The 18,877-nt window shown below is 50.9% G+C and overlaps 4 protein-coding genes across 5 annotated transcripts; 1 reads left to right on the top strand and 3 right to left on the bottom strand.

The window, feature by feature from the left end:
* On the bottom strand, nt 1-2,393 carry PV06_07997 (uncharacterized protein; the record flags this gene model as incomplete). Its single annotated transcript, XM_016409288.1, has 2 exons — nt 1-1,779; nt 1,836-2,393. 2 exons carry the CDS (start codon nt 2,391-2,393, stop codon nt 1-3), a joined length of 2,337 nt encoding a protein of 778 aa, XP_016261042.1.
* A 365-nt stretch (nt 2,394-2,758) lies between these two features.
* On the bottom strand, nt 2,759-8,690 carry PV06_07996 (uncharacterized protein). The gene is made up of 3 exons (XM_016409287.1): nt 7,051-8,690; nt 3,918-6,997; nt 2,759-3,862 (listed from the first exon to the last, which is right to left on the bottom strand). Exons 1-3 carry the CDS (start codon nt 7,934-7,936, stop codon nt 3,836-3,838), a joined length of 3,993 nt encoding a protein of 1,330 aa, XP_016261041.1. The 5' UTR covers nt 7,937-8,690; the 3' UTR covers nt 2,759-3,835.
* Nucleotides 8,691-10,437: 1,747 nt separating this feature from the next.
* On the bottom strand, nt 10,438-12,741 carry PV06_07995. Of its 2 annotated transcripts, XM_016409285.1 has the most exons (3): nt 12,559-12,741; nt 12,053-12,500; nt 10,438-11,993 (listed from the first exon to the last, which is right to left on the bottom strand). In XM_016409285.1, the coding sequence occupies exons 1-3, from the start codon at nt 12,578-12,580 to the stop codon at nt 10,562-10,564; spliced, it is 1,902 nt and encodes a 633-aa protein (XP_016261039.1). In that variant the 5' UTR covers nt 12,581-12,741; the 3' UTR covers nt 10,438-10,561. The 2 variants fall into 2 exon arrangements, with proteins under 2 accessions (XP_016261039.1, XP_016261040.1); XM_016409286.1 differs by having other exon boundaries at nt 12,053-12,741.
* A 1,646-nt stretch (nt 12,742-14,387) lies between these two features.
* On the top strand, nt 14,388-18,869 carry PV06_07994 (uncharacterized protein). The gene is made up of 2 exons (XM_016409284.1): nt 14,388-17,930; nt 17,981-18,869. Exons 1-2 carry the CDS (start codon nt 14,897-14,899, stop codon nt 18,421-18,423), a joined length of 3,477 nt encoding a protein of 1,158 aa, XP_016261038.1. The 5' UTR covers nt 14,388-14,896; the 3' UTR covers nt 18,424-18,869.
* The last annotated feature ends 8 nt before the right edge of the window (nt 18,870-18,877 follow it).

The raw sequence follows: 18,877 nt of genomic DNA, 5'->3' as shown, positions 1-18,877 counted from the left end.
TTAAAACCATTCTTCCTGTACATTCATAAAGAAGCGTTCGAACGGCTCCTGGCGAACCGCAAAATCGCCCAAAGATGGAGACCATCCGAAGTTCAGAATTTCGTTATTGGACAAGGGGAATTGTCCCGGAGTCATGGTCGTATCGCTGGACCCATCCTGCGACGATGTCCCGGCAGTTTTCGCATACATGGGCGCTGAAAATCGGGGCGAGCCTGCAGTCATTGACTGCACTGGTACATCTGTCGAGGGCGGGTGATCAAGCGTCATGCCAAATACGTCCGCCGTGTTGCTAACCATGTTGTCGGGATAGTCCTGTGCAAATCTTTGCAGTGTTGTTGAACTGTCTATGTCGGTGAACAATGTATCAGTCTGTGTCGTTTGAGCTGCCCATTGGGCCTTTCTTCGCTCTTGGGCCCTCGCCATCAGATGCCGCAATGGCTTCCACAACATCCCCCTCTGGAACTTGGAGTTCTTGGTGACTCTATCGTCATATACTGCTTCAACCGCCCTCCACGCTCTGTCGACGTCAGGTCCAGGTGGTCTGATACATATTTCTGACAGAGCAAATGCCACTGACTGCCATTGCATGTAAGTACGGAAGAACCAACCCCATTTGGCCGTCTTTTCGTTCTTCTCCAACAAATGCGTGAATTCGAGTACCTCTACCGAAGTAATGAAGACACGATCGCGCACTTCTTGGGGTAACACCGCGTCGCCAGTCGCCGAGCCAAATGATCGGGGGTGGTTAATGGACAACCAAATCTTGGCCAGAATGAGTCGAGCGACGGTGGCCGCCACCCAAAATATGGGCACATTGGGATCGCAGTGTCGAAGATATTTCTCCTCCAGATGCCGATGGCATTCGTCGATCAACTTCTCTTTCTGCTCCAAGGGCAGGTCTTGCGTCTGACCAGGCGTTGAACCGGGAGCGGTGAAATTGAGTCGACGTGGCAAGATACTCAGCTCGGAGCGGATCAAGCAGAAAGTCATTTCAGTAGCAGTCTGTCTCTCAGGCGGGTACTCTCTCATGCCAGGGTAGATATCATCGTCGTTGTAGTTCATGGGCAGTTTGGTATCGAAAAATTGTTCGGTAAAGGTAGGGTCTGTACCATGATCTTCTGCTGCTCTGTTGTCCATGAGAGACAGGTGCCACCATAACCGTCGTCTCATCTCTGTATCGAACGGACTGAGGCCGAAATTGGTTCCATCTCGGTGAATGCCCAGTGATTGCGCCAAATGAATGGCGAGTCCCCCCAAGGCCCATACTAACCGAGAATCATCTACGTGCCTCACAAAGACCAAGAAGAAAGCGAATGCCTGCAGACACATCAGACTCGAGCTGTTGAGGAAGTCCGCGCGAGCCAAGGCTTGTTCTGTCGCAAAGCGGTACCTCTTGAGCAGCATCTCCTTGTCCTCGTCCAACAATTGTCGGCACTGCTCGTGGGTCATGCTCACCACGGCGCCGTAGTAGATGGAAAACAACAAAGCTTCGGCAGGTCTCGACACTCGATCAAGGCTGCTCGCCGCATTCATCAAAATGGTTTTCGTGGTCGGGCGATGAAGTATGCGCACCACCGGGTCGACATTCTCCTTGAAGACTTCCCACAGGATGAATATCTGACTGGGGCTGGGGTGTAACTCCCGTAAATCGAGCATGATCGAGGAATAGCCAAAGAGGAAGCCTTGGTGGCTGCCCATCTGGCGATCCTGCACCGGCGAGTTACTTTCGTCCTCGTCGTCGGTCGTGGACGGATCCAGCAGATCCTGCATCTCGGCAATCTAGACCTGGTGTTAGTATGCTCGGGCGCAAAGTTCCATCATGGGCATCCACGAACCTCGTCACTCATGCTCGTCCAGAAGGAATTGCTGACGTATCTGCTGCGATCTTCGTTGATGACCAACCGACCCAGACTCTTGTCTATCGACTGTCTCTTGGAATCTGAGCGATCCGAGCTTGGCGAGTCTCCGGCGTGGGCGTCGCCGGCAGCGAACGAGCGGGCGCGAATGTCTGCCGACCCTGCCACGGTGGTGGTCGGCGAGACGACGCCATGGTCGTCCACCTGAGCACCCAGGCTGTGGACCACCCCTTCGAGTCTCTTCAAGCGCGCCAGGAGCTCGGCGTCCGGCGGCTTCCTGGATTTGCGGGGGGCCCTGCCCGGCGCAGGGAAGATACATTCGATGCCAGCTCTTACGCAGTTTGCGCACGGTTCTTGCTTATTACACCGGACCTTTCGTCGCCGACAAGTGACGCAGCTCCGTGGGTTCAGGCGAGGTGCGGAGGTGGCAGTGGACTGGGTAGCAGAGCGTTTCGAGTCATCGACGACGTTCATGTCATCTGGGGCGGCGGTCGACCGCAATCCGGGAGTGTCGTCGTCGTGCGCCGGAGATTCCATGATGTAAAGAGGCCGCAAAAAGGTTTAGTTAGTGGTAGGGAAGGATCATCGTGGCGGGCGGCGCTGTGTCGACAATGTGATGACTCGAGACAACAACAACAACGACGACGACGACGTCGAGGGGCAGATGCGTAGAAAGAGCATATGAAAGAGAAACAAGTAGTGGGAAGTCTAAAATGAGTGGGCGGTCGAGGAATACAACCGATCTTGTTTCCCTTCGTATCGTGATGAAATGGCGATACGAGAATGACTTTTGCGATTTTTTGGTGGGGTCGATATGCTTCTAGGTACTCCGTACCTACAAAGGCTTGATAATGTAGCATGCGGCGAAACTTGAAAGTCGCAGTGCTTATGTACGTTTAGGTATTCAACTATTTTGACTAATCGTACCTAGGCATCTAGGCACACGGAATACAACTCTCCGTACTTTGGTTCTGCTGTCTCCCGTCCGCACAACAAGGACCTAAGGATCTGGTCAAGCCGCCCTATAGCCTATAGCATCTATATTCTCACATATGAGGTGAGTACATCATCTACCTCGAAAGATATGACATCGACCCTTGGTTCCTCGGTAGATGTGCATCGGTCATTGCTTCTGATGATCAAGCTCAGGTACCTTGGTTTCCTCTCCGATGACTCGATTTCCAACTGTTGAGCAGGTGACCATCCCTGACCTTGTTTTTCCATGGATACTCCGTAATGAAGTCGGCGCAGTTCATTAACAACCACCCATACATGAACATGAGCGATATTTTCTTTTCAATGACAAACCACCATCCCCGCCACCGGTCCAATGAAGTCTTAAAAGAAGAAGGGGAGGAGACCTCTTCGATCGTTTCATTGTATTCCTGTCGTCTTGTCGTCATGTGGACACGAAATTCAGGTCGGCTCCGGCGCCTATAGCTCCGAGTTCCCCGAGAATATATGGCTCACCAAGCCGAAAGTACAGTACCTGAGGCTCCGACCCCAGACGGTCGTAAGGGAAAGGGGCTCACTAGCAATACACCGTAGCACTGAAGTCTTTGCCTTTTCAGTTGACAGGGGAAGTTCCGTATGAGCGATTTATCGACTCAACCTACTGCTACGAGTACGACCCGATCCCTGCGATCCTTTCCGATGCTCCAAAACCTCCTTCTGCGGCTCAACATGACCTGCTCCTTACGGCCAACCCAAAGTCAAACAGGCCAATACTGCCCTCTTTCAGAACGTCGTCAATCACGGCTCCATAGAGTCCTTGCATCTCCAAAGAAATAACACCATCCCCATCACATCAGAAAATCAAAACAAAACAGTCCAAAAATAATGCCAATGTCCATTCCCCATTGCTCCTGAAGTGCATCACAAATTGAAAACTCCAAAGCCGCAAACTGAAGACGCGCCTTTGATGCATACCTGTAGCCGAAAGCCGAGGTGAAATCCCCAAGCACGGGGTCGTTCATTACTCATGAACTGTGAGATCTCAACAGCATCTAGACACCCGGTTAGCTCCATCATGTATCAGCTAGACCATGACATTGAACGTACACTGTTGGCAACCGCTATCGGATCGGGGTCGCCGTCTGTTGCTGCCGACGGGCTCCCAGCACTTCCATGATTGACAGGCCCAGACGTCGTGACCGACCTCTCAGTAAAGGCAGGTCTTGGAGACAGGGTTGACGCCGCTTCCGTCTTCCCCGTGGAGGCTGCGGAATGCCGAGATGCTTGATTCGCTTCATTTCTTGCGGTTGACTTGGTCCGAGCATGTTTGTTGAACATGTCTGTCACCCGGTCCGAGGCCACGCGCAAGATGGTCTGCATCAGCAAGTTTTGTTTCAACGGCTTCGAGAGATACTCATCCATCTGAGCTTGGATGCATTTTTCGCGGTCTCCTAACATAGCATGTGCGGTCAAGGCCACAATAGGCGTTCGAGGCAGGTGCATCTCCTTTTCGAATTGGCGGATCTCGCGTGTGGCCTCGAATCCTCCCATGACAGGCATTTGGACGTCCATGAGTACGACATCGAAGCGATTCTCCTTGACAGCATTGACCGCTTCAAGGCCGTTGCTCACCACTGTCACCACGTGGTTGTATTTTTCGAGGATCTTGATGGCTACCTTCTGGTTGACTTCATTGTCTTCCGCCAACAACACATTGAAGGATTTTTTGTAGTCTTTGATGATAGGGGTGGATCTGCCTTCCAGCGCCGGAATCATGCAGTTTCCAAGGTCAATTAATTGGCATGGTGTCGTCATGTAGGAAGCAATGCCCAGATCCAGTACGGTCTTCAGGTTGATGGACACTGTAGAATTCAGAAGCACCATGGGTATGTACTTGAACTTGTCGAACTCTCGTAGTTTGTAAGCCGTCTCCACCCGGTCAATGACAATCACATCGTACCCATCGACAGATCTGACCTTCTTCTCATACAATGGATCTGGTATGTTGAGCTCGTCGTGCACAACAGAGACGTGCAGACCAAGCTCTTCAATCAAGGCTGGAACCTTCTTGAAAAACGCCGAAGTGCCCTTGTCAACCACGAGAACTTTATGCTTGCGGAAGGGGTACAGCTGCGAGCTGATGACGCTGATGTCTTCGGTTGCGAACTTGACGATGCAAGAGAAATGGAACTCGCTTCCATGGCCAAAATCCGAGGTCACCCAGACTTGACCACCCATTAGGTTCACGAGGCGCTTGGAAATGGATAATCCAAGCCCAGTGCCTCCAAACTTTCTCGTCGTCGAGCCATCTGCCTGCTGGAATGTGTCGAAGATAAGGTCCAGCTTATCAGATTGGATGCCGATGCCAGTGTCAGAGACAACAAATTCGAACGGAAATTCGTCAGGGCCACAGTTCGACATGAGGTCCTTGGACTTCTTGATGGTGACCTTGACCTCTCCCTGATCGGTGAACTTGATGGCATTACCAACCAGGTTGAGAATGATTTGTCTCAATCGGAACGGATCACCAACAACGTAATCGGGTACCGAGTTGTCAACATCAAACGCCAGGCAAAGGGTTTTCTCGTTCGCTTTGACTGCTAGCGATTTCAAGGCGTTGAAGACGGTGCCTCTGATGGTGTATGGGATAGCCTCGATCGCCATCCGGTTCGCTTCGATCTTGGAAATATCAAGAATGTCATCAATGATGGTCAGCAAGCTGTTGGCGAGGTTGTGTACAGTGTTGAGCATTTCGCGCGAATGTGGCTTCAAGTCGTCGGTATCGAGCGTGAGCTGCGTCATGCCAATGATACCGTTCATAGGAGTCCGAATCTCGTGAGACATGTTTGCCAAAAACTCGGATTTCGTTCTGTTGGCTAATTCGGCTGCTTCTCGAGCAGCCGTGTTCCTTTGAATACTGTCTCTCAGGTTGGAGATCATCTGATTGATCTTTCGCTTCAATTCGTCCATTTCACCGGAGGCCTCAACGCTGATCAACTTGGAGAAATCGCCTTCGGTGGCAGCATCCGTGATCTCTCCAAAAGCCCGCACTTGAGCAGTCAGATTCTCAGCCATGGTATTGACGTCCTCAGTGATTTCTTTCCATCGCCCATTAACGTCGTGAACATTGGCTTGTCCGCCCATTTTGCCGTTGACACCTACGTCTCGAGCAACTCTCCTCAGTTCATGTGCAAAAGTGGCCAACCGGTCAACCATGTTGTTGATGGTGACTTTCAACGTGAGAATCTCTCCCTGAGCCTCCACTTCGATTTTGCGGTCCAGATTGCCGGCGGCAATAGCTTGGGTGACTTCGGATATACTCCGTACCTGACTGGTCAAATTTGAAGCCATGGTATTGACGTTGTCCGTCAAATCTCGCCATTTCCCTTGTACATTGTCGACCTTTGCCTGACCACCTAGTGTCCCATCGGTACCGACTTCTCTCGCGACTTTGCTGACTTCAAAAGCAAAGGTGTTTAGCCTGTCAACCATTGAGTTGATTGTGACCTTGAGATCCAGAATTTCTCCCTGAACATCAGCGGTGACTTTCTTCGATAGATCTCCGTTGGCAACGGATGTCGTGACCGTGGCGATCTCTCGCACTTGTGTCGTCAAATTCATTGCCATGCCGTTCACATTTTCTGTGAGGTCCCTCCACGTTCCTTCTACATCATGGACGGTAGCTTGTCCGCCCAGGATACCGTTCGTGCCGACTTCTCTTGCGAGATTAGTTACTTCCTGAGCAAATTGTTGGAGCTGATCAACCATGTTGTTGATTGTGATCTTTAATCGGAGGATTTCGCCTTTGCAATTTGCTGTCACTTTCCGAGTAAGGTCACCCTTTGCGACTGCAGTTGTGACCGTGGCGATATCTCGCACTTGGGTGGTCAAATTGTCTGCCATGGCGTTTACACTTTTCGTAAGTTCGTTCCACGTGCCTTGCACGCCTTCAATCTGAGCTTGGCCACCTAAGACACCCTCTGTGCCTACATCTCTGGCTACTCTCGTAACCTCGGTAGCGAACGTCCTCAATTGGTCCACCATTGTATTAATCGTATGCTGTAGCTCAAAGATCTCACCCTTCGCACGGCTCTGTACCTTTTGGCTCAAATCACCTCGTGCTATAGCTTTCGTGACTGTGGTGATTTCTCTGACTTGGTCTGTTAGATTAGCGGCCATGATATTCACTACACAACCAATTAGTATCGCCTCGTAAGAGGGTAAGACAGAACATAAATACCGTTGTCAGTTAACTCCTTCCAGATACCATGCACTCCGCTGATCTGGGCTTGACCGCCCAAGATTCCTTCGGTGCCGACCTCGCGCGCGACGCGAGTCACCTCGCTTCCGAAAATTTCTAGTTGATCCATCATGGTATTTATGGTGACTTTGAATGCAGCAATTTCGTCGTCCATTTCGGTTGCCTGAATCTGCACACGCTTGGATAAATCGCCATTGGCAACCTGGGTTATAATACCACCGATCTCACGCAGCGCCTTTTGAAATGCTTCATTCGCTTGTTGGTGTTTACGCAGTTCTCGTTCTAGTAACGAAACATCTTCGTTCTCGACTCGCATAAATGCTTGCTTTGCCTGCTCTTCTGAATTGCGGAGGCCTCGGCTGATCTCTGCAATCGTCTCTCGCTGACTCTTGATTTGTTCGGCCTGTTTCTCTACATGTTCCTTCAGTATGCTTATATCATCCTCGCTGACCGTACCCGGAGGGACAAAGGGTTCCCTGGCTGGAAGTTGCGTGGAGCGTTTGGCTTGGTATGGAATGAAGGCGGCTCGTTCGGAGGCAGCTGCCGTCGAGTCAGTATACGACTCGCCGAGAGGGCCTCGAGGTTCAGATGGCCGCGATCCAGGTGAGGCGGGACTTTGGAATTCACCTGGTGTATCTGGCAGAGACCGCCCAACGACATCAGCTCGCGACTCGAGGTAGTGTATCCTTCGTGCCAGGGCTGCAATTTCCGCCTCGAATTCATCTTTGGTCGGCGTATCTTCTCCAGGAAGACTGTAGGGAGGTAGCTTCAAGCCATTGGTTTGCGAAGGTTGTGCGGTAGAGCCTTTGGCCAATCCACGCAGAATGGCCGCAGCAGCGAGCAATGTCTCGTCCGGACGAGACATGGACGGGGTAGACGTCTCTAGGGGCTGTTCTTCCTCATGAGGCGTCGAAGTCGAAGGTTCGTGGCAAGCGTTATCGATGTGCCAAAGGGCTCGAGTTCTCGGCCGCGTCCAGCAGCGCAGGCAAAACGGCCGCAGAGCCACTTTGCCCGATGGGGAGTCGTAGGTTCACAGGTTCGTAGTCAAGGGCTTTCGACGGACGATGCTCGTTCTTTAGGCGGTCGAGGCACGTCCAGGCATCGGCGAGAGCGTGGACACAGGCGACGGCGTGGTTGGTGATGCGAACGTCGGTGCTGGCGAGACGGGTAAGAGAAGGTGTAGGATGGTATGCGATGGATCAATTTCCGGAGAGTAAGTCGACACTGGACAATTGGCGGGCTTGGGTAGGTGGGATGCCAAACTGCGCTAAGCGAGCCGATTGACAGTAGGGGTGGGTGGGAAAGAGAGGCCCCGGGTTTGCAAAAGGGCGATTGAAGAAGGGCGACGAGGAATTACTGTGCTGTAGTTCTACTCCATAGGACTTTTTTTTTGGGAACGAGTAACCAGGATAGATAATAATTCGAGTAATAGCAATAGTAGGGAGTGAAGATGATGGTGCAAGGTTTTTGGGGGGGCGGTTGGTGTGTCCCGGTAGGAGAAATCTTAGGGACAGCAATACAGGGTATGATTATGCGTAAGCGGGGGGATTAAGGGAAAGGAAAAAACGAAGCGTGTCTTGTCATTCTCTCTCTCCCCTGAAAGATCACCACCGCCTGAAGAGGGAATGGGCAAAGCAAGATGCAGCGTTGACAGACACTGCGAGAGACAGCCTGAGAAGGGCCAAAAACTTCGACCAGGGACCCTTTCTTTGAACCTCCACAATTTGGCTGCGGTAAATCTTAGTCTGGGCGCGTCAGGCCTATAACACAAGGGCTGGCGGGGACTGTCTTTACCGCATCTCGAACTAGCTGCAGTCAAGCTCCATCCCTCGTTAGCAAGGACCCGGGTTATTATGCAAACGGCGACCAGTGGCGAAGAAAGGACCATGCCACCGAGGTACCAATAAATCCAGTCAGTTCCATGCCACGGATTCAACGGATCAGAAATCTTTGCCTGTGAGAACCGCCGCCACAGTGGATGATGTTCTCTACAGTATGTGGGATGTACGAGTACAGAATACAGAGTCCGATACGTGTACTCCCTTAGCTACTATTATATGATAGTACACTCACTCGCCCAACCCGAGGCACTACCGTCCTCAAAAAAACACCGCCTATGGGTACTATAGGGAGTAGTAGGTCCAGGCCATCTGCTCGCTGTCCGCTGTTCATCACGCTTTGTATTATGTCCATGCACACGGAAGATTGGCTTGTATTATTTTGTGATTCCTCCACGCAGCCCTCCTGCGCCATTTCGTCATTGTTCGAGTATTACTCGTCCTTCACCGTCCCAAGGCGTTCTTCGTTAGTCTCCTCTATCTGTGAAGTCGAGGGTCACGAGTGATGGCACACTTCGCTTGCTTCGACAAGTCTAGGAATATCCCGTCTTGTGATCGTATACCTGCTTACCATGTAGCCATTCAACGCTGCTCACTCTTTTTCCTTGGTGTGCGTGGATGACTGACGCGTTTGGTGCTCTTGCTGGCCGAGCCAACCACCAGGTCGAACTCTTCTCATGGACACTGACGTCCTTGTCATACCTTGGCTGCAGTGTGGGAAACGAAGTTTCCGACGACGGTGTTCAACACCTGCAAAAAGAGTTCCAGGACCAGTATATGCCAACGTGGTGCCGGCCGTGCATAAGCTTTTGAACCACCTCAGGTTGTGGACTGAACCGGAAAAAACTTTCCACTCTTCTGTAGAACTAAATTTGTACTGTACTACTCGGTACAGTTTAACAATTTCGCAACTACTTGTACCCTCTCATACGGTCCGTGAGACTGTGGATCTCAAAGGCTTGTTCACCTCTAAAGTGGCTTATAGTAAAGGTAGAGTACTCTACTGTAGGCTTGCCAGCGTGATTGATTGTCTTTTGGTGTGCTTGTGTTCAACCTTCCATGTACGTCGAGTATTTACAAGTCTGAGGTTTTCAACCCACGCGGATGGCTTCTGCCAGTTTGATTGCTTCGCTCTTTTGGTATTTTTTGAGGAGCTGAGATTGGCGATAAACGTACTACTGTTATACCCCCTGTCAACCATGAAACTCACACCTTTTACCCCAGCCTGCCACTGATGCCGGATATGTTTCAGATCTGGGTTCAAGAGCACAAGATCATCATACAAGCGAGAAGACTTGGCTCTGATTTGCAAAATGATGCAATGTGGTGATGAGCTTCTGCTGCCATCACTATCGCATGATAGAGATTGCACGACTACTGAGTAAGGCCATCCTTAACACTGAAAATCGGCGGGCCTTGCTAGTGGTCTTCCGAAATACTTAACCGATGAATTTGGGGGGAACGGATTTGGAGGCAGTAGAACGAGCCAGGCGTTGAAAACACCTGTGTATGGTCACTCTGGATGTTCGGCCAAAATGTGCAATTCTTATTGAGATATGTATATTTCAACTCTTCATAATACATCATCGAAATCGTTCCATCGTGGGCTGGTATCACAGGGAAATGGGTACAAGGAATGACCTATATCTTCATTAGAGGCTGAGGCCTTCTAGGGCTTCCAAGAAACCGGCGATTGCTCCGGCTCCGAGCAAGCCTTTGGTAGCGCCTTCTTTTAAGTTTTGTTTGGTTGACTTTTCTCTGGAATGGCGCTTCTCACCATCCCCTCTGCCGTGTGATCGCGCTGTCGTGTTGTGTTGAGCCAGGCGGGAAGGGGACCGCGCTTGTTTACCATCTTGAGAAACAGGTCGTGGTGGCAAACCCATCCGGCTTGTTGGCTGTTGCAAGTATCTGGACTGTGGACTCGATGGTGGTAGGTAGGGTGAAGGTGGTTGCAGTTGAGATTGAGCTGGGTATTGGTGGTATGCATTATTCGAATGTGTAGAATAATTAGAATAGGGATTCAGCGCGTTGGCTGTATGGATGGGAGGGATGGGTGAGGATAGGCTGTGATGCCCCATATTCTGATCCGGCGCCGCCCAAGGACGATGTCCGGGAGGGTGGTATGCTGGGGAGGAGAGCCTGGATGCTGTTGATTGAGCGGACGTTATTGAGGGCGGTCTGTTTGTGTTGTTTGGGGGATTGGAAGCCATCCATGTGGGAGGTTGGGTGGTGGTATGAGCATGTGCAATGGGAGCGCCTTCTGCGTATGATATTTTGCGCTCTGGTGTGGGTCCTTCACCACTACTTCGCCGTCGCGATTTAGGCTGAGCAACCTCTGCCTCTGATGCTGACGACTCGGAGCTGGAGTCAATGACATGATGCCGAGCAACTTTTCTTTTAGAGCTGGTGCTCCCAGGGGAATCCTCAACATCGCTGCTAGCAGCACTCACGCTGGGCTGATAATTCTCATAGCGTTTTCTCCTTCGGTAGGCCTCATGTCGTGCTGCCGAAGAGTTGGGTTTTCTCCAATCGGTGGTAGTACCCTCGAGATAGTATCCTCGTGATATGTCATCCCGTTCCCGGTAGCGCTCATGATAAGGTAGATCTTCATCTTCCTCATTAAGATTTTGGACCGAAGGGACATAACGTCCGCCAGAATCACGATTGTGCCGCCTTTCCCTGACCTCGCGCCAGTTTGTCCATCGTTCGAGAAGCGGATCAATAGCTTGATCCGAGACTTGAATCATCTCTTTCGGTGAGCCCTTGATTTTATGAAGGGTTTGATCCAATTCACCTAGAGAGAAAACCGGCAGTTTGATCAGCGTAGTCGAGGGTGCATATTCCGGGGGAGGTGGCTCGTATGTGGATAATGACTCGTTTGTTGACACCAACTTCAATTCATCATCCTTGGCCGCCTCATTGTCAATGCTGGCTCGACGATCATCTTCCTCCTCTCTCCTGGACGCCTCGAAGACGCGATCCATCTTGCTCATCTGCCAGTAACGAACAATGACAGCGTTCTGCGCCTCCAAGCGTTCTTGCTTGATAGCTTCTGTCTTCAGCGCGACTTCTTCAGGAGGATCTCTATACAACACGATTGTATGTTAGAATAGCGACATTTATTAGTCACTGGTGCTACGCACCTGCGGGATGTGGATGCCATGAGTTGTCCCAGCTGGATAACCTGCAGCATGACTGCCAGGCTCAACTTCAAGCTCTCCAGCTGGGCCATCAAATATGTCACTCTGTTCTTCTTGAAACACCATCTGAATCTCTGCTGAATACTCGGGGTGGCACTTCCATCGCTAGACTTGGTGCCCAAGCGATCAAGCATATCGTTTATTTCATCAAACACGCGAGTGCTCTCGTCCGCTATTGACATTGCAGTCTCGATGGCTTCTGTGGAGTGGACCGAATCCGCCGTCTGAAGGACAGTGCCGGTCTGTTTGAGCATCGTAGAAAACAGAGTGACGCCTTTGGATATACCGTGGACTTCGAAACCAGCATTGACAATTTCACAGCTGATGGCATTGAGAATGAGGGACAGCCTAAAACCAGCTCCTGCGACCCCGAGAACTGAGGCGATGGCTGCTGCGACCAAACCATTAGAAAGTGACTCGAGGTCGTGGTGGTTGCGTGAATGACGTACCAGTGTTGGCCATGTTGGCCATCTCAGACTTGAGGCGCAGAAACGTCGATGGGATAATACAACAGCCAAGAGGAAGCACACAAGAAATAGAAGAAAGTCATCAGGCCTCGAACGACAATGTCCTCCGAGTGGCGCGACACAATTCGACGTGAACTTGCAAAGTGTGCAGAAGACATACGCCACAAGGCTGGTTCAGGCGCAGCGGGGAAGCGGCGCAGCGCAGTTGTTGGGGATTTCTCTACATCAGGGATGGCCATGAACAAAAATCCCGGCCACTCACCCAAAAATCCGTATTGGTGTCACCACTCACAGCTTACCTGTGTAGGGAACAAGATGTCACTGGTGGAAGGCCAGCGTGTAGACAGATGGGAGCTGGCGACCACACAGTCATCTCGGCAGGTATGGTAATGCAGCGGACTTTTTCCAGGGCCAAAATCATGTCAGCAGTGAGCCTTTCGGCGATGATTATATTCGCTGCATCACAATCGTGGCTCGAGTGGGAAAATGATGAGGAAGCTTTGATTAGGAGGAACGTTCCATGGAGGGTATTTCTACAGTTGGTGCTGCTTTCACCGCCAAATCCTGCTGTGATAACGGCGTATCATTTTACCCACAAAACTGGGCTATGGGGTGTTCGTGCATTGCACGATGCCACACCAGCTGTGGTTCTCTGCTTGGCCTTACATCGGAGCATTCGCCTTTCAGGTCTCACCAGTTGGCAGATTGAGGTGTAGTAGATAGTCGACGATGATACGGAGGTACTCTGTAGAATATATGTCGTTCTCGACAAGAATACACCTCATCCCATATCGTTAGTGTGAATGGAGTCCGGAGGATAGAAGATCCTTTGAGACCAGTGCGGCAGATTGACCACAGTGCTAGTGATAGCTTCTGTTTTTCTCCCACTGCCAACTGTACATTTTGGGATGGTGTGCATCTCTGGTCAGTCTCAAAATGGCACAAACTGGTACTGGAAGCGCCGGTTGTACGTCAAACCCGCGTGTCCAGGGCTATAAGGCTCCTGTTCCTGGTTGGACGTGCCCCCCGAGTCAGTATTAGCATTGCATCACATGGCATGCATCTCTCCTCAAATGTACCATTCAGCATATAGGTATACAAGAATCGCCTGAGACGCTACTCGTACCCAAAGTGAGAGCAAGGGCAAGCAGATACCACGGACCGCCCAAAGTCCGCAGAAACAGATGCTCGGAAGGCTACTGGAGCGAGTTTTGGTGGAGCTCGCTTATTCGTAGAGGCCAATCTGAAAAGGGATGGGCAATTCATCCTCCACGCATGGGGCCTTTCAGAAGGCGATGGTCTGGTGGTGCCAGTGGTAGTGGCGCATCCAATCGACGATTCTGCTGGACAATGGTGCGCTCCACCCAATCAGCCTAACAACATGGCCAATATCTTGGGTGTTTGTATCAACAAACCCAGTACGGCAACCACCGTAATATGGAGTGTGCCTGGGTGGGAGATACTTTCTCGCCCCTTGTGCTACAAGACTTGTCGGCGGGGACCTTTGTTGGACGTTGAAAGTTTGCCGGAACGACCAGCGAGTAGCGAGTGTCTTTTAGTGTTGCGAACACCTCGTGGCTTTCTTTAGACGGCGGGCGTTGGTATGTCGGAGATGTGATGGAACACTAGCCTAGCTTAATTCCCCCTTTGCAAGGCATCTAGACCACTCAAATGTGCCTGGAAAAACTGCGTCCGGATTACCAAGGAGGTTAAGTCCCTTTAGAGCGCCGGAGCCAAGTGCCTATGTACACCTATTGTACGAGTACGAGTGCTTGGGCGACTTGTCCTCCGTACCTCATATTCCCCGGTTAAAAAGATTGCCATGTTGGCCGGCGTCTGAACCCACTCCTTGCTGTGCTCGTAGGGCTTGTCAACTCTTCGACCCCAGCGATCATCACTGTTGTTACTCTTCTCTGCTCGCCTTTAATCGCCCTCCGCAGTACTTCCTCCGATCTCAGATACCATCTGGTCCTCGATATTAGATTTCCTCTACGACTACCTCGGTTGATTGGTGGTCTCTTCGATTTCACTCCTACTTCAGATACAACTCGCTCATGCGCAAGTCGGCATAAGAGCCTCGACTTCGAAAAGAACTCGGCTATTGCTCCTCCCAATCCTTCATCAAATCCTCCTTCACGACACCGAGACCGACCACCTGTCCTCGAACGTGTCGAACTACCAGGCTCTGTCGCTCTGTCGCAGCGAGTTTCCGACGCCCATCAGTATGCACAGGTGACAAAGCCGACGGCGAAAGAGAATGGACGCGGTTGGATATTGATTTTGAGATGCAAAGGGCTTCCTGGTCCAGCCAGCCGCCGTTATGCGGATATCCATACGCGAGCAACTTGCGTTGCTTGTTCTCCTCTGCTCTCTAACCTCTCTTATGGTCCTTGCACTTGCAGTCTGGTTCCAGAACTACAACTTCATCAAGGGCATCCGACTATCTGGCTTATCGTTAACTGCTTCCCTCAAAGCAGCTCAAATTTCGAGCTCCCTCCTTCTTTACGAGTCGCAGGTGAATTCGGTCTCAACGAGGATTTTGATCCAGAGCGCTTTCGGGAGATACTACGCAGGCAACACCAGCGATGAGAACTGGGTCCGCTCTCAAAGCGACTTGCAAGGTGCCCTGGCGGACGGTTCACTCATGGTACAGGCAGCATTGTTTCCTAACGTCGGTGAAGGTGATTCCAATACCGCCAGCGGGCTTACAAATGTTACAGCTGCTGGGCTTCCGCCTGTCCAGCTACCATACAAATACCCCAATGGCTCCGACGTCTATTTGGGCGATCCAGATCAAGGATATCCGCCTACTTTATATCCTAATCTGACCTACGGCGCTAAAGTATCAGGGGAAAATTACTCGACCGTGTCGTATGATGGTCGAACTATCACTCCAGGCTCACCTTTGTTCATTGGTCCGATGGCTGTCAACGAGTCCTATTCGCTCTTGTCTGTGACGGTCGCCATTATCAATAACACGTCTCGGTCTGACGTGTTGGGATGGTTGACTGTGCTGGTCAATTGCGAAATGCTCTATAATGTCCAAAATTCGCCCGAGGGGCTGGGTTCCACGGGCGAGATGCTTCTTGTAGGTCCAGATACCACATATAACCACTTCGACATCAAGATTCGTGGTTCTTCGGCGGAACAAGCAAGTAAAGAGTCGGTACGGTTTGTGCTCCCTCCTCACAGCAATTCTACACTCCAGCATCGACATCAAGCTAGAGCAAGTGTAGCAAACGCTACCATACCGTTCAAGATGTCATCATACCCAGCAGTTGTAGCAGCATGGGCGAAGAAAAACAATGCGATCAATAATGCCGGAGCATATATCTCCACACACAACGAGGACAATGCCAAAGTCTCTGTCGGATATGCCACCATCTCGAACATATTGGTAGACTGGGTTCTCCTAGTGGAAGAGTCACATGGAGAAGTCGTTGCACCGATCAATCACTTACGCGATGTTGTCATTGCCTGTGTGTTCAGTGTTACTGGATTCTTGATCTTCGTCATGTTTCCGGTTGCACACTACTCCATCACCCCAATTCGGCAGCTCTACGCTGCGACGGCAAAAACTGTGGAACCTTACCAGCCAGACGATGCGAGCGCCTATTCTAGTTCCACAGGTGCTCCGAATGCCGAGACTGAAGACGCTCAGGAGTCTCCAGACGAAAATCTGGCGAGGAAAGAAGGCTTTTTTGGTGCCTTTTTGAAGAGCTCAAAATCTCGGCAGGCTTCACGATCTTCCACTCCTCGAACGCGTCGTAGGACTTTCAGAATACCGCGGAAGGTGCCCGAACGCCGGCATTGTGTGACAGATGAGCTGACTGACCTGACGCGGACTTTCAATGAAATGTCGGACGAGCTGGTTATGCATTATGAGCGCCTGGAGGAAAGGGTAAAACAGCGTACTGCAGAGCTCGAGAAGAGCAAGAAGGCCGCGGAGGCAGCAAATCAGAGCAAAACTTTGTTCATCGCGAACATTTCGCATGAATTGAAGACTCCATTGAATGGCATCCTCGGACTGACCACCGTCTGTATGAATGAAGACGACCTAGGAAGAATACGGTCGACCCTTAACACAATCTACAAGTCTGGTGACCTGCTCCTTCACCTCCTTACCGACCTGTTAACATTCAGCAAGAATGAAGTCGGACAACAACTGTCTATTGATGAAGCCGAATTCAGAATTAGCGACTTGAGTGCTCAACTACTTCCAACCTTCGAAAAGCAGGCTCGTGAAGCTCAGGTTGACCTCAAAGTGCTCTTCCTCGGTACGAGCGATGCATTCGGCGATGCATCTGACTTTTCTGGCGACAAATTGTATGGGCCTGGTGGCACAGGCCGGGTTCGAGACATGTGTCTCTGGGGCGACAAAAACCGAATCTTGCAAGTTCTGATGAACTTCGTCAGTAACAGTCTCAAATTTACACCCCCACATGGTTCGGTGACCGTTCGGGTACGCTGCACCGGCTTGGTTGAGCACGAGCTCAGCAGGGCAGGCAGTGCTAGAAAATCATCTCTCAATTCGCGAAAGTCGAAGACTTCCAGTACTAAGAGGGTCCGAATGTCAGACAGCTCACTTGCTCCTCAAGACAGCGTGGACCAAGAGAAAGGCTACACCAACACTCACAACAGCTCAAATGAAGACTCGAAACTCAGCATCAACGTAGCAGGCGGTACGACACACATTCACAAAGTCGCTGAACGGCAAAGGTCTATGTCGCCGCCCCCTATCAATACCAAAGATCTCAGTTTCGAATTTGAGGTCGAAGACACTGGCCCAGGAATTCCGCCTGAGCAACAGAAGAAGATCTTCGAACCCTTCGTTCAGGGTGATTTAGGGTTGAGCAAGAAATACGGAGGTACTGGGCTCGGGTTGAGTATCTGCGCTCAGTTAGCGGCACTTATGGGCGGTGATATTTCTCTAGACAGCACCGTCGGCGTCGGAAGCAAGTTTACTATGCGTATCCCCCTAAGGTACGTGTCGGAGCGGTCCCCTTCAATGGCCTCCTCCACACACCGATCCCACTCAAAAGCAAGCAGTCTTGTTGGCCAGCCATTACACGACACTGGCGACACTACTCACAATCATAATGGCTCTACAACGTCTCTCGGGTCGACACGAAATGATTCACTCGCCGATGTGCCTAGGATCGTCGGCTTCACGCAGCCATACGTGGCGAAGGAGAGCAAGAAGAGCGAATCTCAAGAGGCCAAGATCAACGAGATGAAAAAGGTCGAGAATGAAGCAGTTGAAAAGGGCCGGAAAGTTCGAGTGCTTGTCGCCGAAGACAACAAAGTCAATCAAGAAGTGGTCCTCCGCATGCTCCGCCTGGAGGACGTTTACGGTGAGTCTTGTGCTGATGTGTATGAACACACGTTCCTCTAACGCTATCAGATGTAACCATTGCAAAGGATGGGCAAGAAGCTTTCGACAAGGTCCGAGAATCGATGCACAGTGGAGCACGATTTGATCTGGTCTTTATGGATGTCCAGATGCCGAACCTCGACGGCATACAATCGACGAAACTGATTCGAGAAATGGGATTCTCAGCCCCAATTGTGGCATTGACGGCATTTGCCGAAAAGTCCAATGAAGATGAGTGCATGGCGTCTGGGATGGACTATTTCCTCGCCAAGCCCATACGACGACCGGCGTTGAAACAGGTGTTGAAGAAGTACTGCGCGACCATACCGGAGGAGGAGAATGAAGGAAGCACACCGCTGGTGCCTCGATTAAACACGTCGACGGCAGTGAACGGTCATCCGGTGGCACCATCCAAGGTCAACGATCCAGACGTGCCGGCGATTGATTCTGACAATGTGTCTCCTTTGTCATGATTTTCTTTGTGGTCGAGTCAAACTGACTTGCTCGTTTCTACATGCATGAGGACGACCGATGGACATTACGAAAAGAAGGGCATATATTATCAGGGGGTTTGATTGATTAGGGTGATTAGGCGCATCAATTGGGCGGAAAACTTTTGGATTTACTGAAAAAATGGCTACGCATACGAAAAGGGAGCAGCGACGGCGCACGAAGTGTGACTTGTGTGGAAAAATGGCCTGGAATGGCTGGCTGGCTGGCTGGTTTGACGCATCATGCTATGTTTTTTTGAATAACTGGGTACCAAACAGGAGGGCCCTGGCGAGAGATGTATTGTGTGAAATAAAAATCATAAGATCTGGATTGGAACGAATTGGATCTTAGGGGAACTGTCGCATCCATTTTACAGCTATTACGGATACTACGAGTATAATGAGAGAGACTCAGAACTCTAAAAAAACCATCCTG

This window comes from Exophiala oligosperma, assembly GCF_000835515.1.
Source record: "Exophiala oligosperma strain CBS 72588 unplaced genomic scaffold supercont1.7, whole genome shotgun sequence".
Lineage (NCBI taxonomy): Eukaryota > Fungi > Ascomycota > Eurotiomycetes > Chaetothyriales > Herpotrichiellaceae > Exophiala > Exophiala oligosperma.
Note: the sequence above shows the minus strand (reverse complement) of the source record. Positions and strands in the feature narration are given on the sequence as shown.